The sequence below is a fragment of the Pelecanus crispus genome, chromosome 2 (genome assembly GCF_030463565.1).
Source record: "Pelecanus crispus isolate bPelCri1 chromosome 2, bPelCri1.pri, whole genome shotgun sequence".
Taxonomy (NCBI): Eukaryota; Metazoa; Chordata; class Aves; order Pelecaniformes; family Pelecanidae; genus Pelecanus; species Pelecanus crispus.
Genome location: NC_134644.1, coordinates 123,148,980 through 123,175,676, shown reverse-complemented (window position 1 = coordinate 123,175,676; position 26,697 = coordinate 123,148,980). Strand labels below are relative to the sequence as shown.

Genomic DNA, 26,697 nt, shown 5'->3' with positions numbered 1-26,697 from the left:
CCCACAATGCTGAAAAATGGCTAAGCGGGTCAAGAATTAAAGGGTGAAGGTACTTGATTTTTGCCTTGCAGAAAAGATTCCCTGGTTGTATGCAAATTGCACACCCAGTTTGGGAAAAGCTTAGAACTGTCCTGATTTTTCTCTTTTAGGGTTTTATGAGAGGTGGGTTTTTCTGCAAACGCAGCTTTTGTGTGTGTCGAAGGGGGTATTGATGGTTTTACATAGATGCAATCTTACTATAAAAACAGTTAGTTAGCTACAGGAATATTTAGATTATACTAAAGCTAATCTGTCATAGTACAGCTTCAACTATTACGTACCACTAATGGGTGCTGTGTTTATAAATAATGCTCCTGAATGGTAGAAGTAGTAGTAGAGTAGTTCTGTTGCTTTTGCTCACTTCCTAGTTCATCTCCAATTATCAGCTCAATGTAAAAATTGTATGAAAGCATAGAAACTTAACTGCCCTTCCTTCCATGTTTAGGCTAGTTTGTCAAGTGGCTATTCTTGAACATGTACCAAAAATACTCCAAAACCTCTGTGAGAACACTGCTGCCTGTGGACTTCTTGCCTTGAATATAGTTAAAGAATGAATTCAAGTATCTGAGAGGGATGGGAAACACCTGGTCAGAATTCAAACCCAACCTTGCCAGTGGTTAAACACTACCTTTCTCAGGTGTATTTATTAAGCAAATACAATGGCCAAACTTTTCTATCTGAAACTGAAGACTTACCAATTGTTGCAGTAGGAGATGAACTTCCCTTGAGTTAAGTTTCTGTCATTGCTTCTGCTGTTTCCTATTACTCTCCCACTCTTGCAAAATGTAGCTGGCTTTTACTGTTGCTCTTGACACTTCAGGTTTCATGAGCTGGAGTGCTTCCTAGTCAGCCTGGTCTTGTCTCAAAGATCACTTAAAAAATTTTGGCTTCTGAACATTTTGAACACTTTTTCTGAACATTTTTTCTGAACATTTTGGCTTTTGAACTTCTGACTCTTATTCCTTCTCCCCCCCTTCTCAGCCCACACCCCCTTAAGTTCAATAGAAAAAAAAAAAATATGATTTTCTCCTAGTCATCTGCTTGACAGCTGCTCTGTAGGAACTTGTGAATATAAATCTTTTTTTGCAGTGACGGGGGAGTATGCAAATCTTAATTCAGAAAAGAGTTAGCTGCAAGTACACAGGGAAAAGCTCAGTTTGAGTTGCCTGTTGATTTGTGCTCACAATACAATACTTGGCTTGTTCACTCTATGACACCTAAACAAACCCTCAAGGCTTGTTAAGCTCCTTGGGCCAAAGGAGGTAGCTGAGGTTTAGGGACTGAAGATTGATATCTTTGATGGCAGGAGCTGTTGTGGACATACTTTCTCAATGAGAGCCATTTTTCAGGAAAATGGGAGAGATGTCTCTAGAGAGCAATTTCTTATAACAGTGTCTGGTTTTATTCTTGTACTGTTCTTTACTGTATAGCATACTCTTGTTGTATTAAGTAAGGCACATGCCCTGGAGAAGGCTGGCTGGTCAGTGTCTACAGCTCTAGAGAGGTTTGCAGGTGCTGACGTCAGTCCAGCATAATTGTCTTTCAGCACTGTAAGGCTAGCATTAGGAGAATTGTGATCATGTGTAGTGTTTAAAAATCCTTGTTATACTGAGAAGTGTATCAGAGAGTGGTCAGCAGTTCTGGTGAAGCTTACCTATTCTTCCTTTTCTGCCTCTGGAGTCCTAGGTCTGTTGCAGGAAACTCAAATTGAGGGACTTGTGTGTCATGGCTTTTCTCTGAAAACAAGACTGTTCTGGATGGTACAGAGGAAGAGAGTAGCCTTACAGGAGGCAGACTCTTTGCTTTATGTTACAGGGTTTGCTTCATGCTTTTCTTGTCACAATAACTGTTGGCACAGTTGAGCAGCTCCTTCAATAGAGAGGTGGAATACTTACCTTGAAGGGAGTTACAGCTTGTCATGTGGTCAGGATGCTGAGGCCCAAGTTGTGTTACACTGCTAGAGTGCCCTTCCTATGTGGTACTTGGATACACAACAGTGTTTTCCTGACTACCTGGGCTTATGGTCTCTGGAGAAATCTGTATTTTATGTAACATACTTGTCCACAAGTAGAAATGCTTCTCCTTATCCTACTTGTTATATACAGTACCCACCAAGCTAATGCTTTGATGTGTTATATCATAATTTGGCACAGAACTAGACTGACAAATTTGGGGAAACTTGTGAGAAGATTCTCTGGAGTGCCAGTCCACTTTTTTTAACATATCCTTAGCACCAGCTGGCAGTTCTTTTCATTCCCTAGCAACTGGCATAATTTCAGTACTGTCTTGACAAGGGTAGGGATAGATGTTTTTAATGAAAGAAAAGATCTCCTTTATGCTTCTAGATCTCACTCTAGAGAGGATGGTGACATTGTGGCATAGCCCATCCATTCATCAGGATTTCATCCTGTTCTTGACCCTTCTGTAATCTGCATGTAGTAAAAGTCCTCTTGTCACTGTCTCCTTCCACCAAAGCAACATATAACTTACATGTTCTGGAGAGGCTACTGGCATTATTTTTTAAGAGAAAACAGGAAAGCACCTGGCAATGGACAGCTATGACTGAGATATTTCTTTTGGGTGGACTACTACTTCAGCAGGTTTTGGTTACTAGTTTTGAATTAGAATCAGTGTGTGAGGGAATAACTAATCTTGCAAGTATTTCTCTGGGTATTTGCAGGCAAGAGCAGTAGTATGTGCTGAAAGAAGTACATAGCAGGAATGATGTCTGCTACAGTTTTGCTTTTTTCAGAAGTGGTGAGGCTTGCATTAAGCTGTTTACCATTCAGTGTTGTTTCTGCTAAAGGATTTCCCAAATGGGACAGAAATTGGTGCATCTTTACTTGTCTTGACCTGTCTCCTTGCTTCTTGGAACTTGCAATTGGATAATCTTTTGACAATCTTATCAAGTTTGAAAGAAAAACATGAAACAAAAATACAACCTTTTGCTGGGAAACTTTTACTTTGTGATTTGGGGCAAGACTGTCCTTTCTCCAGAGCTGGTTAAGCACTAGCTGACCAACACACCAGCTGGAAATAAGGTGGTGGTGTTGATGATGTTTTTAGTTTTAGGTGTGATGTGGACTGTACTATTAACCTACCTTCCAGAGTACAAAGTTTATCTTATTGATTGGTGAGCTTATCATTTAGACTTTACTGGGACTTAACGTGGCTAATGTAATCCACTGTGTATGACACCTGCTTCTGTTCTTTGATGCTTGTTCAGTAAGTTGGGAAGTGGAGGTTGCTGAACAGCACCAAGCGTCCAAGAACTTAGACCAAACTGAAATCTTACATAGGAGGAGTCAATACTTAAATGTTGAGGTGACGTAGTATTTAGTTAGGTAAGGTACTGGCATCTACATGACACTGGCACTTGTCCTAAGCAAGTTATAGTAGCTTCAGTTTAATAAAAATGTCAGATTTCGGCTTTGTTTGATAGAGGGTTTTTAATCTACTGTGTTCATGCTTATCTTGCAATCTCTTTAGTGAATATCTAGGTACAGAGCTGCAGCGGTCTGTGGCAGCACTAGTTACTTACCAAGTGGGTGCTGTCATCAGGACACAGTAGCCTACTTAGGTTTCAATTTTGTGCAAAGAGGGGAGATCTGTTCGTGACTGAAGTCTAGCACAGGCTGTAGATTCATTAACATGCACCTGCTCTTTTGCAGATTCAGAATCTGAAAAATCATTAAGTGGGTTTGAAACAACAGCAGCCTACTCATTAGAGGACAGCATGGATTCAAAAGATACAATAACTTCAAGCATGTCTGAAGAAAAGGTTTGTGGCAGTGGGGACTTGCTGTCCAACGGAATCAAAAAACACAGGTAGGATGTTTCCTGTTCTTAAGGTATTAGAATATGCATTACTGGTGAGTAAAAGACCACAGGAATCTCTGAGAAGTTAACTATGAAAACTTTTAAAGCTTTGTTAGGGATGATTGACAAGTAGTTGGTTGTGATATGATTTTATAAAGACTGTTTTTCCAAGGCTAGTGTGCTCCTTTGCATCTTGCTTTTTGGTGATCAAATCTGAATAAGTAAAAATAAAATATAATGTGCTATGTAAAAATGGACACACTTGTTTTTTAACAGATCTTATTGAAATCTATGTGGATTTTAATTCCTTCATGTATCTTTAATGACCTATGCCTCCTATTGCCTCTTTAATTTCCAGTCATTTGATCCTTCTATTGGTATCAGGAATGAATGAAAAATATTGCTAGCCTGGCATCAGAAACTCAAATGTGAACAAAGGGAGTCTTATTCTGAAAGTCTCATCTATGTTTTATGTGCTTATTTTGTGTTGTCAAATGATCCATTTTTGTTTGTTTCCTTGCTGATAAAGGAGGACAATAGGTCTGGAGTTAATGAGATGTAATAGACACCACTATTCTCCAGTTTCAGTGAAGGGGCAATATAATGTTTGTGCTACAGATCAAGTCAGACTTTGGTGTGTTTCAAAAAGACTAATTTGGAAGTGTTTTGAATGTGCAGAATGATGATGGGGACACCAGATTTCTGTAAAAACAGGAAATTCGTATTTCATTTTACAGGAGCAAGATATGCTTTAATTGGTATCTTAAATAGTTGAATTGCAGTGACTGTTGAAGTATGTGGATGTCAGACACCTGATGTTTCAAGGTTCAACCTCTGCATGTATATCCCTCCCATACTAGACAAAGACTAAGGCAAATGAGGACTTGGGTGGATTAACGGGGTGGTTTGGGAAGGTAACATAAAGCAGCTGACTAAGTGTGTTGCTCTGTGCTCTTGTGCTGTTAGCAAGGGTGGTATTTATGGCCTTGGCTAAGTGCCTTGCCTAATTAGAGCAGGAAGTTCAGGGGTGAGGGGAAGCACTAGGTGAAGGTGGACATCTGAATTGCATTCATTGCCTTGGAAACAGTGAGGAGAAAGGAGGCAATTCATGAGCAATGTGAAAATGATGATGCATGTTGACATGCATTGTCTTGAAGATTTTGAACAGGAATTGATCTTCTGTTTACTGTAAGAAAGAAATAACTTGACAAGTTTCCATAATGCTGCACGATGTTGTCAGAACTGTGGGGAGCATTTAAGATCTGCTGGTTTTATAAGGAGAAATGAAGAGTAATAAACAAGTACCTCTGTGTAAGTTGTTTCTACGAGTTGCGTGTCTTTTAGTAGTAAAGAGTATAGGATGTTGGAGTAAAAATGAGTGCATGAATTAACTGGCTAATAATTTACTGCTAAAGAAAAGTGGAAACATCTGTTTTGTATATGGCTAAGAATGTATGGTCCTATTTTATGAGACTAAATGGCTATAGAGCACATTCTAGGTTGAGCTGCAATGTCAAGCTTTTTCACATGGCACCTTGGTGACATGTTGGGATTTGTCCACGAATACATTGAGGCAAACTGTTTCTCCACAGAGCTCAGCCAATTTAAATCTTACCTCCAGGAGAACCTTCCCAGGGGATGGGAGTTGGGTGATGTTTCTAGCCTTGTTTCTGAGGCTCTTGGCGGCAGCGATGTTTGGCCTGGTACAGGATCTGTTTGCTGTGTCTGATTGCAGTTGACTTCAGAACTGTGTTACCTACCTGGAGCTACTGGCTTCAGTTTGTGCCTCTTCTGGTTTTGGGGCTCGTTAGAGGACATGTGGTCAAATATGCATCATCTGTGATGCCACCTGTGTACTTTCTGGAGCAGAAACCTTAACTTCTTGATGCTGTGCAAAGTGAGGGGGTCAGAACATTTTGACAGTACTTAATTGCATCCTTACAGCTTTTGGTTTGCTATAACTTTTTTGTTTTAACTTCTGTTTGTGTTAACCACGTGGAAACAAGTCACTTAGACCAGATTAATTTCTTTTATATAAAATCTTGATACCTTCCTGTAGTTCCTCAGGTGAATAGAGGATCTGCAGCTGCATTTGGGTTGAGGGTGCCTAACACTGTTTAGCAGTGAGTATAAATAAGACCATTTTCTACCTTCATCTAGAAAACCTGAGTTCTAATCTGCCTCTTGAGTGGTGAGGGTTTTGCACAGAGACATGGAGGTTGGTTTTTGATGGGGAGTGTGTGTGTTTTGGTTTTGGAGATGTAGGAATAAATCTGTTGGTTCCAAGGAATTAAGAGTTGGGATGTACATATATAGATAGGTGAAGCCAGTGCCACGTATAATCTGCTGTCTTGTTCTGATTTTTTTTTTAAATGTAGTTTGCATCCTACCGATTGTTCATAGAGTGTTTGAAAGACTGTGGGTGACATGACTTCTTGTAGTTCAGGTTGATTTGAGAGTGGACTTAAATCCTCTCCCAAAAAGTTTTCAAAAATTGAGAGATAAGAAAACAGTACATTATATCTGGAAGCATTCAAATCACTTCCTTTTAAGAGGGAAATATTTAATCTGAGCCAAACTTTAAAAAAAAAATAAAATAAAACCAACCAAAAACAAACCCACCAAACCAATAACCAACCCCACCCTCCCAACCCTTGCATAAAAATGTTCTGTACTATCTGCCAACATTTGACATCCATTTATCACTGCTGTTTCTCTCTTATTGCTGAGGTTTTGTAGTCAGCTTTACCTTTGGGGGCCTTTCAGAATGCAAATGTATTTGTGGTTTTGGCTTTTTGGGAGCCAGGAGGTTATTTGATCAGGTTTACATGAAAAACAAGCTACACATGCCTTTTCACAGCATATATATTCTTCCCTACAAGATTCCTGTAGTAGCTGATCTGCTATAGATAATGCTTCAGACAAGTGTTTTTGTTTAAGTGAATGATCTTAAGATGCATCTTATCTGTTCTACATGAAAATTCTAGCAGATGTTTTTGTTCACTTAAAGCTAAAATCAGCTTCCTGAGTTGTTTCTAAAACTGACATCTGGAAGGAAATTTTTGCATTCATAAACCTTTCCCTTAATCACAGGGAGTGTGTCAAGGTTAGTAGGCCTCACATCTTGGCTGCCTGTCATTTTTCCACATGTCCTTACTTGTATGTGGGATCTTTCTTGGTGGGTTAAAACTGCTTTGTTTCTTCAGTATGTGTGTGTTATATGGAGAAAAGAACTGACTCCTGTATCAGGTTTGGCCGATATATGTGAGAAATATGGATGAACGGCTGAAACTGAATGCCAGCTTTCAAGTAATTAAACAAATTGAATGGAGGTTAACTTTAATGAAACTGTAAGTTTTAATATGTAAGGAAAGCAATCCCTGTGTATACTTAAGCAAACTAGAGGCACATGAGTGTATTTTATATGCAGAAGGGCTTACTTAAACACAAATACCTGCTCTGCTAACTGCCTTCATTAAAGAATACCCAGAGAAAATAAGTAAACCCTACAAATGAAGATAAGACTGAATACTTGGTGGACACTGTCCTCTCCTGGACACTTGTATCAAAGCACCTTGTATCAAAAGCACACTTGTATCGAAGCACCCACAGAAGTATTTTATACTTTGTATTATTCAAGATGATCTTGTTTTTCATGAAATATTTTTGTATCGGTGGAAAATCAGAATAGGGAGTGAGTGGTATCATGTTGGTCAATTAAAATAAATCCTCCTACCCACTCATCCCCTGCATGGGAGCTGAGTAAAGCAAGTCAGTGTTAGGCTGTTAGCTGCTTGATAAGAAAACATAGTTTGGTACTGTGAGGAGTTCAGGCACATGACTAGGTTTTTGATTGGATGGGGCTTGTATTTTAAGGAGCATTTTTTGGTTCTGTTCTTTCTGAAAACTGAATCATCAGCCCTGGTAAAGGTGTTTCAGTAGCAGATCAGTATGGGAGGTAACACCGCAAGTAGGGCTACTGAAACTAACAACTTAGCCTGAAGAGTTGGGTTTTTTTTTTAAATACAGATTTTTTTTTTTTTCTCTTGGCAATGTTTCTATTTATCAGAAGAGTGGGATGGAGGAGGCAGCTACAGCCTGTTCACACTCTCTAAAAAAGATATTGCTTTAGCTACTTTGAGGGGAGACAAGACCTTGGTTAGGAGGGCAATGCAGTCATTTAGACAGAGTTAACTAAACTTTGAAACTCGGATAGTTCATGCAGTTTGAGTGAGCTGTAGGTAATTCTTATGTGTTGAGAATTTTTCTCATTGGTAATAGCTTCATGATCCAAACACAAATTTTAGTGTTGTTGTGGACAAAGGGCTTTGACCTATATTTATGCCTTTCTATGTGTAAATGGAATTAATAGTTGAGCCGGTCAGTAGCAGTAAGAAAATTGAACAAAATCTGTGCCTGATTTCTTGTAAAGCTGAGAAATACAGGATGTATTACACAGCCTAAATGTTGGTCTTGAGAATATGTTTAAGACTTGCTTCAGGATATGTCAGCCCCCTATAGAACAGGCTGCTGTGTTTTCTGTTCTTCAACAATGCTGCTTTTTCTGTTCCTGAGGACTGATTTTAATATAGGTAATAAATGTCATGGTCCTTCCTTGTCAGTATACAGATGACTAGTGGGAAAAAAAAACCAAACCACCCACTGTTTAAGCCTTGAATCTGTTCAGACATAGTGAACATGCCTATGTACCTACTTAGAAAGAACTTAATTTTCCTTACAAGGACACAACTAAATATCTTAACGGTACCATTGTGAAAACACTGTTCTGATAACTGATGTAGAAATTGTCTTCCACTGCTCTTACGTAAAATGAAGGCAATGGTTCTGGTTTTGGAGAAATTCTGGTTTCTGTGCAGGTAGAACAGTTTAAGTGCTTCAAAGTAGCACTGTTGTTCCCCTTTAGGGTTTAATTTAAAAGTTGGAAAACTGTTACTTTCAAGAAAGAGTACTTGGGTTTCTTAGTCATCATTAGTAATGGAAACCTTTTCTTACTTCTGCTTTCTTCCCTCTTCCTTTCCATAGAACAAGCTTGCCATCTCCAATGTTTTCCAGAAATGACTTCAGTATCTGGAGTATCTTAAGAAAATGCATTGGAATGGTAGGTAAACAGAAAGCTATCATAAAAGATGTGAAGTGATTGTTTCATTTGAGGCCCAAATGAAAATTTGTTGGGGAGAGGGATTTTTTTTATTTTGCTGCTTATGCTTTATTTGCTTTCGCAGCTCGAGAAGGTAAGACTTGGTCAGAGCAATATTTGTTCAGTAAAAGCATTTCTTTTGATTTTAACCCCTAACAAACCCCTACTTTGTGGTAGCAAAAAATTGTTACTTTGTGAAAAAACAAAAAACCCAACTACTTTAATTTTGGTCTTTGCCTTTCCCCTTAGTATCTCAGTCTTCCCCCCGGTGGTGTTACTGGGCAGACGGTGCCCACGTCAGAGGGTAGCTGGTTGGCACATAATCTGCTTCTAAGGGTGAATCTAGGAGAGCTCTTCTCTTCCTTAGATCCTGCAATAGGCTGAAAGTACTTAACTGTTGATAAACCTCTGTCAGCCTGTAACAGTAGCCTACAGAAGGGAACGTGTGTGTTTGGTCGCTGTTGTTTTCTCCTCCTCCCCTTGCTGTCATTAGAAAGAGCACCAAGCAGTGACATGTGGAAATGCAGGAGAATGCCTGTATCAGCAGCTCCCAAGTCTCCTGAGTTGTTGTGAAGCATCTGAGGCTTCTTACAATGGCTTCAGTGGAAAAGTGTTATAACCTTAAAATACAAAGAGCAGATTGAAAGCCTGGCTTGCATAAGGTGTGTGCAGGAAAAAAAAATTCCATAAAGGGCTTAATTCTGCTTTGCAGAAATTGCAGCACAGAAGTTGCATTTGGGGGGAGGGTGAGGTGGAACTTGGAGTGGATTGTACCAAGGTGTTTGCCAAAGCTGTTAGTGCCAGATGCTGCAATTACGGTTAAGAACAGTGCTGTTTACTGTGCACATTGCCAGTGGTCATACTATATGCTTTTAATTTGCTACTGCAGGCAGTTTAAAACATTGCTATGTTATGCATTCAGAGGGCATGCTTTTTAAAAAATGGGAAAGAGAATAAACAGCATCAAAACTGTAGAGTTCTCTTACATTTTTATTCTGGTTACAAAAATTCCTTTTTTCTTCAGAATACAGAATCCCTGGTTTTACTCCTGTGCCACTGTTTCCCTGTCCTTTCTCATCTTCCTCTTCCCCCCTGCCTGTCCATCTGCCTCCAGAAAAGATGTTTAAGTAATTAGATGGCCTATATCTATTTTAAGAGTAATAGATAACTTAGTCCTTAAAAGGGTCCTTAATACTTCATTCCATTGTTTCATCTCACCTTCTTAATGCATTTGTTGATAGGAACTTTGTTTGTTTGATGTTTGGTATTCTTTTTGTTTTAAAAGTAGCCTTAACATCAACATAGATAGGCTTATCAAGCTCATAAGGGATGTACAGGGGATTTTTCCTTTCAGCATTAGTGGAAACAGGTCAAGCACATTGCATTAGCACTAAGAGCATAATTTATTTTTGTAATAAGCCAATTACACTTGGGTTACTGCAGGTCAGTGTATCTAATCATTTGGATTTTAATACAAATTTCATTTGTGCATCAGGAGTTGTCGAAGATCACAATGCCAGTTATATTCAATGAGCCACTGAGCTTTCTACAGCGACTTACAGAGTATATGGAGCATACATACCTCATCCACAAAGCCAGCTCGCTTTCCAGCACAACTGAGCGAATGCAGGTACTTTGGGTGTGGTAATTTGTGCTAGCTCTTGATGAATGCATTGGGATTTTTTTTCTTCATAGATAATCTCATTGTAGGAGGAACTCCTGTAATTTGCTGCATGTTGGATTCTCTTATACATTAACCAGTTTTGCTTATCTAGGAAACTGGTTTGCTTTTCCTAAGGCTTGCTTTTTTAGCCTTTTGATGAAAACTGCTTATTTCCCTGCTTTGCAAACAAAACTTTGCTAAGCTATTTCAAAAGAATCATTCTGTAATACTATGACTGCTGCTGATACTTGATAAAGGCTAAAATCCAGGAAATTAACTGTGTACTCCTATTCTTTTGAATAGTGTGTTGCTGCATTTGCTGTGTCTGCTGTAGCATCACAGTGGGAACGTACAGGGAAGCCATTCAACCCATTGCTTGGAGAGACATACGAATTGATCAGGTAATGAACAGAAGACGCACTGAAGAGCAGAGAATGGTACTCTGTGTAACTGATGTTTCATTAGACTTGTCAGGTGGCTTGCAGACCGCTCTTTGGCTTGTAGGATTCTACCCATTCTCTTAGCAGCTGCTGGAGGTGCTTGTAATGCATGTTGGTGCTCAGCAATACACCTTCCAGTGAAGGGAAACGACTTAACTTTTCAACTCGCAGCAGGCAAATGAAATTTGCCAGGTTTAAAAGCACTTACTTAAAATTGCTTTTTTCTCTGAAACCTTCTGAATGAAAAGATGGTAAAAAAGAGGTGTTAGAATTGGAATATTCATTATATGAGTGTCCAGAATAAATAGGCAGTGATAGTCTACTGGTGTGCAGCTGCACTTAGGGCACATTTTTCTCTCAGGTGAAGTTTTGGCCTATGTTTATATGAAAGTTTAAGACAGACATCACTATCAAAAGTAAATATATTGGCTGATCAGTTTTGGTAGTTCTTGTTACCTTTTTACATTATGTCCTCAGTTATTTAGAATGAGGATGTTCTGTGTATTAGTTGATCTGTCTTTTTGTTTTATCCTAGGATTTTAACTAACTCTTGCACTGAGTACAGCAACTATGCATGGGTCCAACTATCTGTTTCACCTTGGGGAAAAGAACTGCAACTTCACTACACTTGATATGTAGATACATGCTTTTGGTTTTTTGGGTTTTTTTTTTTTTCAGAGATGATCTTGGATTTAGACTTCTCTCAGAGCAAGTTAGCCATCATCCACCAATCAGTGCTTTCTATGCTGAAGGTTTAAATAATGATTTTGTGTTTCACGGATCAATTTATCCTAAACTCAAATTCTGGGGCAAGAGTGTGGAAGCAGAACCAAAAGGCACTATGACTTTGGAGCTTCTTGAGTAAGTTGATAAGTAAGAACTGCATAGGCACAGCAGCCACGTCCATGATGACTAGTGTGCATTAGAGTCTCATGGCTTAGGAATGGATATGTCTAATGTGTCTAACACGCATCCTAATGTTTGGCAGATCACTTTGTGGGGAGGAGGGGATGAGAGGATGAAAGGAACTGTCATCATTTCTTGTAATATACTGCATACTAATAGTAGCAGTAGCTGGGGCTTGTGTCTGTATGTTCTGTAGGTGCCTGGAATGACATCCTTAGTAGGATGTCAGTCCTACTAAGACTAGCACACTTGAGTGGTGTTGGCTTTCCTCATGTCATTCAGTGCTACCAGTGACTGCACTGAAGTCGCTGTTTTAAGAAATTGATAAAATCAGTAGCAATAGGTTAATAAACTTCTTGGGTTTCCTGACTTATTGCCATGTCCATTTCAATACTTGGTGCGATTTATAGATGATGGCTTGTTGCAGGAGTGACATCCAGTACTAAGATACAGTATTTTAATTTTTATTCCCCTTCCTTAGACACAATGAAGCCTATACATGGACAAATCCTACCTGCTGTGTGCATAACATTATTGTGGGCAAACTTTGGATTGAGCAGTATGGAAATGTGGAAATAACTAACCATAAGTAAGTTAAGAGTGTGAGTGCTTTCACTTGTTGCAAGTTTGAGGAGGAAAAGCATTTGGAAGTAATTAGTGCCGTCTTGTTCTCCCTTTAGAACTGGTGAGAAATGTGTACTAAGCTTCAAGCCCTGTGGCCTCTTTGGGAAGGAGTTGCACAAAGTTGAAGGCTACATTCAGGACAAAAGGTAACAGCTTCATTCCTAACAGGAAACAAATGGCTGCCCCCTGTTTCTGATCAGAGCTGTAGAACTGAATGCCTTTAACATAGCCTGTCAAGGGCATGAACCTGCAACAGCAAGATTATGAATTGTGCAGCGCCAATAATGGAGGTTTAAGAGTTGCTCTCAAAAGTTCTTCTTTCAAATATTTTTGTCTGAAATGATGAAATAAATCTCTTTAAGCTCCTCTGTAAACTTAGTCTTTTTTTGACAGCAAAAAGAAACTTTGTGCGCTATATGGGAAGTGGACTGAGTGTTTGTACAGTGTTGACCCAGCTACGTTTGAAGCTTACAAAAAAAATGACAAGAAAAATACAGAAGAGAAGAAAAGCAGTAAACAGGTATTAATCATGTAAAGAGGTGGTATCTCAAAAGCATGATAAGACAGCTCAGCTAAATATTTTAGTAGCATTTAAGAGCATTAAAATTTCTTTTTGCTTATTCTGTCTTTCCTAGTAGGACACAGAACAGATTGGGTGAGTACCAGCATTAAGGGATAAAATGCTTTCTCTCCCAAGGATTTGTATTTGAACTTCCCAAAACTTGGAGTGATCTAAATACTGGCTGGTTCATTATCTGAGTCTTCCTCCCAAGTCACATGGAAGAAATAGCATATCCATTAGTTGGATCATGATTCTGATCATATATGATAACATTTATATTCTGATAGGAGGATTTGCACTCCTAGAGGCAGGAGACTAGTTTCTGATTTTGATAAAAGATCATATTTTCCAGCTTTTACAAAGAATTTTTGTATTGCTTTCTATTAATTTTTCACAACTATAGAAATTCTTGTCATCCGTCCCCCCTCAGTTACAATTTTTTTTTTTTCCTTCTGGAAAAAAACATTCTTAATTCTTCCAGATTTCTGGTCAGCACTATGCTTTTGGTTTAAGGTTAATGGTGACAACATACAGCTTGATGAACAACAACCACTCACATAGTAGCTTAAAACAGGGATTGTTCCCCTTTGGTGACTGAAGCCAGATTTTTTTTGTTGGTTTGGCTGTTGGTAGTTTTTTATCCTTAAGAAAAAAGAGACAGAGAACTATGGAAGATCCTGTGCAGGTTCAGATTGTTGCTGTATCTGAGATTGCTCCAGTGCTTGTCATCAAGGGAGTGCCAGAGCACTGGGGATTACTGTTTGTCTTTGAATCTGGCCCTGTGAGCTCTAGGGAGAAGGAGCAAAGCAAAACATACCCTGTGTCTTTGTTCAGCTACCACTTTGCATTTTCCAACAATGCTTAAGATGATCCTTGCTTTTCACTTCAAACTGAAGCATCCTATTGCATAAAGCTCAAGCTGCAATGTTGCTCTGACTCAGAAAAGCATGCTTTTTCTACTCATTTGACAGAACTATTTCTGTGTAGAAAACTGAAAGCTTTGTAATGCACACTATGAATTGGGTAGTCTTTAACTATGTATTCCCACTGCCCCCTTGTGTTTGAGGAGTTGATACTGTTTATAGTTTTTGAACATCTAGGTGAGCCAAGTCTCATGCATAATGTCTGGATGTGGTTTGTCCCTTCATGGTAGTGAAGGATTCATTCAGGCATGAAAGTACATGGCCTTTCAAGCTTCTCCTAATTAGAATTTTCATATTTATTTAGTTGTTTTCCAGCTGTTCCCTTCGTGCTGCATTGCTACTAATCAAGAATCACTTCTGTTTCCCTTCAGGGGACCTGCTTGGATGTGAGTCCTTTTGCAAATTGCCCTAGATTTTCCCCTGAATCTCTTTGATTTTTATAGGGATAAAACTTAAGGAAAAATAATTTTGCAGGGAGCTAGACAACCCTTCATGTATGCAAAGGTGATATTTTACCAACATAAGAAGAATTATAGTAGACCTGGGGTTAGACCAGGATGATTCTGCCCTGAGTGAACTAGAGCCTTTTTTTAATCAACGTGAAGCATTTCATGCAGAATTTTCAGTGCAAATATGTGGAAGAACGTAATGTAAGGCAACAACAACTGCCCTCACATGTGCCTCATTTACAGAGACCAGAGGTCTTGCTTTGGCAAAGTCTGTTACTACCCTCCTAGCCAATATACTGAGAGGTTGAGTAGCACTGAGTGTAAAATATGGATTGTTGTGGCAAGAGCACATGAAGATCCACTTTTTACCTAGTTCTCTGTAATTCTTACGACAATTTTAAGATTATGTATCCAACAAGGCAGAAATTGCAGTGTGTATTGTAGCCTTTCTATAAAAGTTGGTTTGGAGTTTGACAGTCTGGTATTGAAGAGTCTTTGTTTTGATATAAGGATATCTTTCTGATCCATTCTGCTTCAGATTCCCGATTTCTGAAAGATTGATCAGTGTCATTTAAAGGACAGAATGGCAGGTTGCCAGCACAGTTCAGATGTAGTCAACTAAAAGCCCTGTTTATCTTCCTAGTAGCTGAGGGACTGAATGTGGTCTGCATGTTGTTCTGGTTACTTTGTGACCTGTTCATTATTAAAAGCAGTGTACCCAAGTGCTCTACAGTGAAACAGAATCCTTAATACTTCCTAATTTTCTTGGAGGCTTAACACATGAATCATCTCAAGAGGACAACTGAGTCCGGTTTGGATACTGGATTTTTTTTGCACTAAAACATCAGTCTGTATTATCTGATGCAACCATCGGAGAGCAAAGCTTTTTAGCAGCAGGATTAAAGCTGTTGGCATGTAGCTAAAGTATTTAAAGCATTAGTTGTCTTTAAGTTCAGCTTTGTTCTCCAGTGGTCTCTGAAATGTGCTGCTGTTTTTACCTGTGATAGTGACACCAAGTTTTCTTGGGAGAGTGTATTCATTGTCTAGCTGGCTTCAGTTCAGTATTGTAACATATGTTTGTGTGGCGGAATTAACATCAGCAGCATTGGAGCCCAGCTGCTGTGCATAAAAAGGGTGATGGTTTAGAACTAGTTCAGGTCACATCTACACTGTGACCACCAGTTTTTCCCTACTGCCCTGGGTGGAGTTTTTCCCTTTCTGGGAAAACCATTTCACAGTACTGTGGCTGCAGCTGCCTCCTGGCTATGTATGTCAGCCTTCATAGGATACCCTTCCCAGAAGAAGTAGCTAATCTAGGATATTCATCTAACATTTGCAGTTTGCTGTTTCAGTAGTATAGTGCTCAATGGAAAGGAAGGTTCCTCTGAGCAAAAAGCAGTAGCATAGGGCTTTGTTGTGCATAAACTGAAGACGGCATTTGCAGTATGTGCTGGTGTTTCTTTGGTGTGGAAGGATGAGGAATGTGACTTCTATTCTTCAACTTTAATGAAGCTGTAACGGAGTTAAATATCAGGCATGGAAATGCTTGGGTTTGAGGAAATGGGATGTCTTTGTGGTGGAAAAATTGACATTTCTTAATGCTTAAACATCCAGATTGTATCTATGAAGGTGTTGATGCGGGAAACTGTTGGTAGTCTTCCATTGGGAGGGAATGAGGAGTATGTATGCTATGTTAATGCTGTTATCCTTCTGACAAGCATCTATAAAAGTTTCTTTGTTACTGAAACTGTTTACTTTTGGTTCAAGGAAATAATTTTATCTAAGTTCCAGTGTTGGAATGAATGGGTGTAAATAGTTTATGACTCCAAAGAACTCCTCTTTTCTTTGTGTGCTGCCTTTAGGTGGGCAATACTGAGGAACCAGATGAGATGCCACTGCCAGATTCTGAGAGTGTGTATGTTATTCCTGGAAGTATTTTGCTATGGAAGATAACTCCAAGACCTCCAAATTCAGCGCAGGTCAGCTATGCTTCTGCTTCTAGAAAGTGTGTGCTATCCTGTTATGTATGTTTAACACAAAGCAAATCCATTTGTTTTTTTTATAAACAAGTCTTGATTTGCCTGTTTATTGCAACAAACTTTCCTACTACAATTGTAGCTCTACAGTGCGGGGTTGCGGGGATAACTGCCACAGGCATGACTCTAGAAGTACCAGAATTTAACTGGAAAATGAGATGCTTCGTGTAGCTACCAATATGGGGGCTTTCACCACTTTTTCTCTCCACCCTGCTCCCCGAGGCACCTACCTTGTGAAAAATCTCATCTGAAGGGCTTTATTAGAGGGAAGACACTTCCTAGGAGTCGCTTGCAAAGCCTGCGTAGCACAAGTTGGTGTGTGTGCAACTGGAAAGACAATGGGAACAAGAAAAGGTGCCCTCAGTGGGTTAATCAAGGGGGAAATCTCTCTGCAGAGATAGGGAAAATGCCAGTAGGACTGGAAAAAGAAGATAAGAGAGAAATAGTGCACTAAGTAATTAGATGCTGGCCTGCTTAAACAGAAACACCACGGATCACCTACACTTTGCCTGACAGTGCAGTTTTGCTGGTATCTTGAGTATTCCTATCTTGAGTGATTAAATAAAGAAAAAAGCACTTGGCTGTTTGTTTTTTTAGACAGCAGCTTTCTTGTATATTAGGACTAGACAGCTAGAGACATCATTAAGTCACCTTTTATCTTTGAATTTCAGATGTATAATTTTACTAGCTTTGCTATGGCTTTGAATGAGTTGGACAAAGAAATGGAGAGTGTCATTCCCAAAACTGACTGCCGGCTACGACCAGATATCAGAGCCATGGAAAATGGAGAAATAGGTAACTTTGGTTATTTTTTTCTTAAAACTGAGGGACTGGGAAAAAAGTAAATTCCACATTCAAGTTGTTAGATGAACTGTTAGAGTAAGTAGCTGCCCATAAAGATATATTCCCCCATGCTGCAAGACAGTAACTCTTCATAGCCTTCTGCAGGTTGCGGTATGCTTTTAGTGAAAGGTATGTCGCCCACCTGTACTGAGGCTGGTTGGGACGGAGTTAATTTTCTTCATAGCAGCCCATATATGGTGCCGTGGTTTAGATTGGTGACCAAAGCAGTGTTGAAAACACATCAATGTTTTAGCTGTTGCTGAACAACATCTGCACAGTGTTAAGGCCTTCTCTGTTTCTGGGGTTGGCAAGAAGCTGGGAGGGGACACAGCTGGGACAGCTGACCCAAACTGACCAAAGCAATATTCCATACCATATAACATCGTGCTCAGCAACAAATTTTGTGTATCGGGGGGAGGTAGCTGTTGCTTGGAGACTGGCTGGATACATGTCTGCTGGTGGAAAGTAGTGATTGCCTTTGCATCACTTTTTTCCTCCTTTTTTTTCTTTCCCTTCACTTATTAAACTGTCTTTACCTTGACCCATGAGGGTTTTTTACTTTTGCTCTTCGATTCTCTCCCTTAACCCGCTGGGGTTGATGGGAGTGAACAACTGGCTTGTGGGCACTTAGTTGCTGGCCAGGAACCCACCACACCACCTACTTGCTTATGTTTTTCCTTAGATTCCTTAAAGAATCTTAAACCTCATGATGCTATGCTTTTTATTTAACTTTAGGCCCTCTGCTGTGCTCCATAGTCAAGCCCTATAACTGGAAACTAGTCTGAGACAATATCTGAGCATTGAAAGGAAGTACTTGTGAAGTTCTCAGTTTTCTGTTTCCATCAGCCCGATGCAAAAGGAGTATTTTGATGTGCCAGTTCTGAGAAATGCAGTCTAAACTATTTAAGTGAAACTGCAATGCCAGAAAATACACTTGATGCAAAATTATTCTTCACTGAGAGTTGAACACTTCTGTTGTCCTAGAATAGTGAATTAGAAATACATTATGAGACTTTCAATGAGTAGAAATAGTGTGTTTTTTAGAAACCACATAGATTGTTACTTTAGATGTCATAGAGTGAAAAGTGTCTTTTAGTCTTCTGACGTGTGACTTGGTGTTAAATGATTCGATATGGTGTGGAACAGCCTTCCCCTGGCCCTCTTATGCTCCTTTTTCTTTGGCATTTTGCATATTAAAGCAGGATGGCCAGCTTTGTAGACTAAAAGCATGTGGGCTCTTGCTTTCTCTGGATTGCGAAGTCATGAAACCCCTGATTCAGTTTCACCTATGTAGTAGGGCAATGACTGATTACTTCTGATAAATAGTGAGATGTGAGTTTGAAAAACAGTGACACGGGCATAATGCAGTGCAGTTGTACTTGTGTGTTTTTTTCTCAGAAGCTGACAACCACTTCTTTGAGGCTTTTAAAAAAGTACACCAGTGAATTTCCACAACCAGTCTCTCCTGCCTGTATGATTCTTTTGTGGCCAGTAGGATGGACATACTTGGTTCAGAGCATCCCCAGTAATCTGTCTAAACTTGAAGTGCAAATAACTATGCTGTAAGCAATGGACCGTATTCCTTAACTGTACTGACAGCATAAAGTTTGTCTAGCAGATAATACGCAGTGTGTTAGTAGCTGGCAGGGTAACTGGGAATGGCTGATAGTCTTCCAAAAATGATTCTCTCAACTATGTCCTTCTAAGATGTTTATGAAATTGTTTTTGAGGATTCGGGTATGAAGGAGGTCGCCCTTCAGCTAATTTGCTTCTTAGTCTGATGTCCTCCTCAGACATTCAGACCATCCTTTCTGCCAAACAGAAGCAACTGTTCTGCTTGTTCACGACCATGACCCGTGCTCCCCTAGCATGTTAACAGAAAAATGAAGAGACACTGCAGAGAGACAATTCTTTGTGGTTTGGAAATGAATATTCCAAACCACTGTTGATCAGGAACTAGGCACTAGTAACAACTTACCCCAAACCTTAACAAGAAGCAGATGGCCCGACTTCTGAAATCAATCTGGCATATCTTAGTCAGTTTTCCTACTGAAATAAATTCCAGATATGCCACCTCCCCTAGCTCACATTTGCTGTCATGTAAACACGTTTTCAGGGTCCTCAGGCCATGGATAAACATGTATATAGCAGTCTTAAAGACTGGAATTCCACTGGCTGATCTTGTGCCACAGCTGGCCTGGCTTTGCTCTTAGATTAAACCAGAAGCTCTTCTGTGTTATGTAGGAGGCTTTTTAAATGGACAACTTCTACTACTTCCCTTATTTGGGGGCCCTCAGCACAAAAAGGACATGGACCTGTTGGAGCGGGTCCAGAAGCAGGCCACCAAAATGATCTGAGGGCTGGAACACCTCTCCTACGAGGCCAGGCTGAGGGAGTTGGGGTTGTTCAGCCTGGAGAAGAGAAGGCTGCGAGGAGACCCTATTGCGACCTTCCAATACTTAAAGGGGGCCTACAGGAAAGATGGGGGCAATCTTTTTTTAATAAGGCCTGTTGTGACAGGACAAGGAATAACAGATTTAAACTAAAGAAGAATAGATTTAGACTAGACATTATAAAGAAGTTTTTTACAATGAGGGTGGTGAAGTACTGGAACAGGTTGCCCAGAGAGGTGGTAGAGGCCCCATCCCTGGCAACATTCAAGGTCAGGTTGGATGGGGCTCTGAGCAACCTGATCTGGTTAAAGCTGTCCCTGCTCACTGCAGGGGGGTTGGGCTAGATGACCTCTGAAGGTCCCTTCCAACCCAAAGCATTCTATGATTTATTCACTGGGTCAGATGGAGTGATGTCCCTGTCTTATATTACACTTCAATGTCTTCTGTATTTTTATCGGTGTATTTTTATTCCTTCAAGATCTAGCTAGTGAAGAAAAGAAGAGGCTAGAAGAAAAACAAAGGACTGCCCGCAAAAATCGTTCAAAGTCAGAGGAAGACTGGAAGACGAGGTTAGTGTGCTTGCCCCTCTCTGTGTGTCTGTGGTTACATAAAGGTTTTGAACATTCTGGTTAACGGCCAGTCCGCACCGGTGATGTGCAGTGTTGTGTCAGCATGAAGAGCTGACATCCTCAGGTTTGGTAGTGCCACTGTTGTATTTGCAGACTTGGTCCCTGCAGGCTGTAGTGCTTCCGGAGAGAAGCATCAGGCTTGGTCTTGGTTCCTTCCCTCTCGCTGCTTGCACACCCTTATTCAAATACAAATGGTGTTGTCTTTTCTGAGCACCTCTTCGTTCTGGCACGAAAAAGATGTTGCCACTGATAGCTGCTTGTAAGGACTGTTGTTGCTGATTAATTTATAATTGCCTCAAATTTGCATGGCTGGCCAAAGAGAGGAGAAAATGCTTCCTCTGGTGAACTTGATAGCTTATTGCCCATGACTTCTCAGATCAGTTGCTGGCAATACTGTATTCCCACTGCATACAGTTATTCTCAAAGTTGGTGAAATGACTTTATCACCCAGAAATCCAAGTCATTGTCTCCTTTCTGAGAGGGTTACGAACTACAAAAGTTAGAAGAGCTAAGGGAAAAAGAAGCTTACAAGGGATCTGCCAGGATGCTTTTTTGGTTTTTTTTAAACTATGAGAGGGGTCAGATGGGAGCTCTTACACACAAGCTAAGTAGAAAGCATGAAAACATGACCAAATGAATCTAGTTTGACCAGAGAAGGTCTATTTAAAAGTATAGTAACAAATTGGCATTCTCTTCACAGAAAAAAAAAAAATGGTAGGGCTAAACTTTCTAAAAGTAAGCAAGCTTCATCTCTTCCCTATTAACTAGCTATTAACTAACACCCAGACACTGTGGATTAAATATCTTTACAATGTCTGTTTGTAACTATAAATCACTTTTCTTTTTTTCAAATGAAGTCACCCATCATCCCAGAGTCCCAGGTTTGGACATGTCTGTCTTGTCTTTTTCCTGTGCCTGCTTCTCCTGAAGTGTTTGGGTTTGTTTGCCCTGAGACTGGTGGAAAATAACATCTTTGTAATGCTTCCAAGTAAATGTGTTAAGTGCCAGACAGCCTTGCACCTCCCTCTTTCCTGAATTCAGAGTGGTTCTAGCTCTCACCAAGTGTTTTCAAAGCAAGGGATAGTTATACTGTGTTCTTCCAGGTGCCTGAAGTAGCTTAAGGTACAGCTCAAAGCACCTGAAGTTGGTATTGGAAATTGGGAAATTCCAAGGGGGCAACTCGGAGCAATGCTTTTTGGGGTGTATAATTAGTGCAGGCACCATTCACAAGGTTCTTCGGTTGCTGTTGTGCAGGTACTGTGGACCTGCTCAGCACTTGCCTGGGATATCCTTTAAGAACTCTTTGTTTTCCAGGATGTCTCTAAAGCTTTGGCAGAAAGCTCCTTGTGTCTGATCTCTTTAGTAGGAATGCCAAGTGTGACTGTCTCCAAAGGATGAATGTAAAGTGTGGAGGGAGAGTGGTGCTTTGGGGGAAAAAAAAAAATGCATACTGTGAAGGGAAACTCTCCTACCTGTTCCCAGAAGGTCAACTGTAGGTCTTCATCTGCAGTGTAATATAAACTCTGATGTAAACTACTGCAATTTCCTTTCCACAGAAAAGCAGGCTTCTTCCTTTTTCTAGTAGTGTTTCTCCCTTGTAAGACAATTCTCCAAAGTGCCTAGTCTCTTTTTTTAAGTATTTTTTTTAATTATTTTGAATCCACTTTAGAAGTGGGGTCTTGGTGTTTCTGAAGAAGTGATTCATGTTTGAACACTCAATGTTTTGGAGACTGACCAGTAGTCTTAAGTCTTGAGTAAAAGACTAGTTCAGTTCTGAAACACAGCAGTAGTCTGTTGCTTTTGATGAAAATCAGTCCCTTCCTTCCCCCATCACTTGCCTGGCTAGATTATCTGATTGCTTTGGGTTTCCTGTGTCCCTCAAACTTAGTTCTTTCCATTGCCTTTCCCCTTCCTATTGAAGCAGGTGGTCACTGGAGGAGGGGCACATTCTCCTGACCTGTACAAGCGTTGAAGACACCGTAGTGAGGTATTGGGTGGTAGAATTCCTTAACGTGAGAGATGAGGTGACTGTGCTTATAGCCCTGCCTCTCAGCAAACTCTTTGTGCTCTGGAGTGAGCTGCTATTACCTGTGAACTAGGAGGTCAACTAGACGCATGTGCACACGCACGCACCAGTTACTTTGGAATAGCTGGCGCATCCTGTGCGGAGGCGATGCAGTTAGTGAACCATGTGCTGTACAAGGGTTGAATGACTTTTATCTTCTGTTGACTTCAGTTCACTTAACCAGGATGGCAGGAGAGCCACTGAAGTGCTCAACTCTTCAGTTTACCACTGTGAAGATGGTACAAGGCATTTCTTCTAATACACATCTCAAATCTTTTGAGCCAAGCAAGACTTACCTATTAGCTGCCCTGCTTTTATAACACGACACTGCAATACTGGTGTCCTTTATGCTTTTGCTTTTAAAGAGATCAAGTCACATTTGGTCTGAATGTGCTTTAATTTCTCTTCTGAAACCTTTGTGGTACCCTAGAAGGGAAGAGCAGAGTTAAAATAGGCTGCCTTGCACACACATGATTTATTTAAGTGTGTGTGTGCTGCAGTGAGGCATATAAAGGAAGAACTGGCTTTTGTGGCCAGTGGGGAGGTGAAAGGAAGCTGTGGAGCATATTAACCACAGAAACAGCTTCTAGCAAGCTGACTTGTGCTGCAAACATGGCTTGGCAAAATACAGCAAGAAGTTAAAATGCTGGAGGTCTGGTACTGTGCAGTGTGTGGCTTTTGAGACAGAATATTGAGTAATGAGGCCCAAACAGAAAGCAGTGTTCAGTAACGGGCTGTGCGGTTTGGCAGAAACGGCTGTGGGAGAGGAGGAAGGACAAATTTCTGTGCCATGGTGGCTTGACAGGGTTGTACTTGCCACTGGCAGATACTTGCCAGTAGCATGGCCTTGTAAGTGCATGTTATTTTACAGAAAGATAGCCACACCCCCCCCCAAGGTTATGTACACATGCATAGGTAATGTGTGTGTGTCTATACACGGTGTCCCCAGATTAGGTCAGAGGGGAGGAGAAGGAAGGAAAGAAAGGAGGTGCTAAACTTCAGTGATCCTAGCAACAACCAGCTTAGCAAAAGCTTGCAAGTAACATCATGCAGATGGAATCAACTTTCTGGCCATTCAGATTAGCCCCCCCAGTGCTAACAGTATGATGCAACACAGTTCAGTTGTAATAAGCCAGGACTTTTCCTGCAGCCTGTGGGTGATACTTCATCTACACTGAGGGTGGCTGGCACACTTGTTCTGAGTTAAGTGCATTGCAAAACAAGGCTTTTAAAAACCAAGGGGAAATCTAGATCCTGGGGAAATGATGTTTTTCTGTTTTCAGGACTGCAGTGCTTGTGGTGTTTACATGCCTTGCAAAAACTGTTACTGCTTATGCATGCCAAAACGATTGTTCACAACTGCTTTGAAATAAAACTGTACCTGTCCTTTTTTTGTGACAGTTTTGACTGCTTCACATGACAAAGTACTGGCGTCAGTAATTTCACCTAGCAGACATTTAAGCGGTGTAGCAAATGGGGAGATCCAGCCACTGAAGATGACTTTAAATTCACTTAGGAATTTAAAACCAAGAGGGCTCCTGCAATCACGATAACGACTTTGAACAGTAAACTGCTGAAGACGCAGCAAAGCAGTTCTGAACTTCCATAAAAGTGTGTGTTAATAGCTTCACTAACATGCTGTATGTTTCCTTGCAGATGGTTCCATCAAGGCCCCAATCCCTATACTGGTACACAGGACTGGCTTTATTCTGGCAACTACTGGGACAGAAACTACTTTAACTTGCCTGATATTTATTAAAATGCAATAAGGAGCCTGATACAAGACTGATAAAAGGAAGTCTTAATCTGTTTTAATGTTTTCCATTGTTTTACTTATCTCCTGAGAAAACTGACGTGCTATCAGACAGAATATTAAGCATCTCCACAGGAAATCTGGTGGTACATGATCTGCAGTCCCATAGGGAGGGGAATAATTTTTCTGGCTGATGGTGGGTCCTGTGTGGACAAAGTAAGTCACTATGGTTTTGAGCTGCCCTGTTTGCTGAATACACCTATATTAGGTTGTGGTGTATGAGGAATAGAACACCTTTGGCTGTTCTGTGAATACTTTCCTTTGTAGATAATGTTGGCACAAGTAAAACTGGTTTTATTTATTGTGACACAGAAATGTTTAAAAGCACACACAGTAATTGCAATATTCTGTTCTTAAATGAAGAAGGGTGTGTCACTTTTGTAAAGATGTAATTTTTCAGAAAGTGACTTTTCTTTTACTGAAGTAACTCCCTTAAAGCCTGAGCTCTGGTGAGAGATTCCAGAAGCATTCCTGTCTCTGGAGCATTAATGCAGTTGTTTAAGCTGGTAACATTACTCAGAGGTATTTAGTCAATGTTTTGTGCAGTGTGTTTTGAATTTTGCTCTCCTGTTTTTTGCTACTGACCTTATGGTTTAAGGAATTAAGAGCCATTTATATATCTATGGATTTGATTTGAACTGCACACTAATAACAGGTTTTAAAAGAATCTGTTTCATGCACTAGAAGTTCTGGCGCCCAGCACCACTGCAAAAAGGCAAGAACAGAATCAGTCCAGGACCCAGTGGAACACGGTGGTGGGGGACAGGACCTGTGGTCTGTACTGTGCAGACTCCCTGAGAGGAAGTCTTGTGCATTTCAAGGGTAGTACAGCACCTCAGTGAGGCATCCTGTGCATAGCTGCTTTACCCCTTTTCCGTGGGGTGCATTCAATCTTAGACTGTAAGTTTATATTGAACTGTGTACAGAGCTTCTAGAGAGCAAGCTGCTCTTTGTACAATATTTTAACTGCTGTCTGGAGGTTAGTGTTAATTGAATAATTTAATTGCTACTAAATAAAGGCTTCAAAACTTCTTGCATCTAGTCTGAAGAGAGTGGTGTTTAACAGCGCTGACCCTTTCTGAGGAAGCCTACTCCAAAAGCTGCTGCAATGAAGTTGTGTAGTGTGCTTCCATGTGCAGCTTTTCCCCTAAGCAGGAACACTTTGCTTATGGGGGTGGGGATGGCTGGGGAGCTGAGAGCTTTCTCCTTGAATATGCAGTGAGAGTGCAGCTCTAGCCTTGAGGGTGGACTACTGAAACTGGGAATAAGGCAATGAGATGCTTTCTATTTTTGTTCTGTGCACTACTAGAATTACCCAGGTAGTGATGCTGAGACATATTTGCATAGATAAGGGAAAGCCTTTTCTTTGGCAGTCTCATGTGAGGGCCCAGTTCTCACAGTGACCTGTAGATGCAGAACACCTGCACTGTCTCTTGGAAGCCTCAGCTCTGCACTCAAGCCTCTACTCTGGCCAGCATTTCCTTCCTGTGCAACTTCAAGTGGGAGTCTGAGATATGTAGAACCAGTCTAGCTGTTGGGGTGGTGCTTCAGCAGGTCACACAGCACTGAACACTTAGTGCTAGGAAAAACAAAGCATTTTGTTCCTGCCAGCCCACCCAGGTTCAAGGGGGAGAAACCTCTCCACATCAACTTTCCTTCTTTTGTTTTGGGCAACTTCTGTTTCGTAAGAACAGATTTCTTTTTTTTTTTTTTTTTTCTCTCTAGACCTATTCATACTTGAAGAGTCTAGCATATTTAAGTGACCACAGCTACACTTGTGAAACCTCTAAAGCAAAACAAAGGTACTTTTTCTTAACCCTTTCCTTGAAGCATAACCTCAGCTATCCTCCTTGCTAAACCTGTAGTCTGAATAACTTGACCATGTGTGAGAATAATTCCTTCCTCTAGTTGTATTGAGACTGTCCTCTTGCTCCTGACACTTGTGTACAGTTCCTTCCTAGAGTATAAGCCCAGCAGTATAGACTGCACCTGGTTACACAATTAACTTTAGCTCTCTGTGTCATCTGTCAGTATTGCTGGGGCTTATGGATACACCTTGTTAGCACAGTGAAGAAGCTGGGCCACTCTGTAGTGAAACAGCTGCAGCAGATGTGTTTCAGTGGTCATAATTCACACAGTTAACACTCAGGATGTTGTGCTGTGCTAGGAAATCATAAAATGCACAGGAATGCAGTTTGAATTGCTGGCTTTTTTGGAGCATTAGCAGTACTTGATTTATTACACTGTAAACTCCATTCCTTCTGAACTCTTCCTGAAGTTCAAACAGTCTCTTCTCAACCTGTTTAAAAAACAACATGAACTCAGTAGAAAGTAT

General features: G+C 40.5%; 1 protein-coding gene across 6 annotated transcripts in view; it reads left to right on the top strand.

Annotated features, from left to right (window-relative positions):
* OSBPL1A (oxysterol binding protein like 1A) overlaps window positions 1-25,399 on the top strand; it is a 79,666-nt gene extending 54,267 nt beyond the window's left edge. For all 6 annotated transcript variants that reach the window (XM_075706042.1, XM_075706043.1, XM_075706044.1 and 3 more), the window contains 12 exons: window positions 3,711-3,867; window positions 8,902-8,977; window positions 10,512-10,646; window positions 10,983-11,080; window positions 11,798-11,980; window positions 12,507-12,614; window positions 12,706-12,795; window positions 13,043-13,169; window positions 16,446-16,562; window positions 17,291-17,414; window positions 20,334-20,424; window positions 24,206-25,399. In XM_075706042.1, the coding sequence (XP_075562157.1) occupies window positions 3,711-3,867; window positions 8,902-8,977; window positions 10,512-10,646; window positions 10,983-11,080; window positions 11,798-11,980; window positions 12,507-12,614; window positions 12,706-12,795; window positions 13,043-13,169; window positions 16,446-16,562; window positions 17,291-17,414; window positions 20,334-20,424; window positions 24,206-24,308 (1,409 nt within the window). In that variant the 3' untranslated portion in view covers window positions 24,309-25,399. The remainder of the gene's footprint in view (window positions 1-3,710; window positions 3,868-8,901; window positions 8,978-10,511; window positions 10,647-10,982; window positions 11,081-11,797; window positions 11,981-12,506; window positions 12,615-12,705; window positions 12,796-13,042; window positions 13,170-16,445; window positions 16,563-17,290; window positions 17,415-20,333; window positions 20,425-24,205) is intronic.
* Window positions 25,400-26,697: the final 1,298 nt, after the last annotated feature.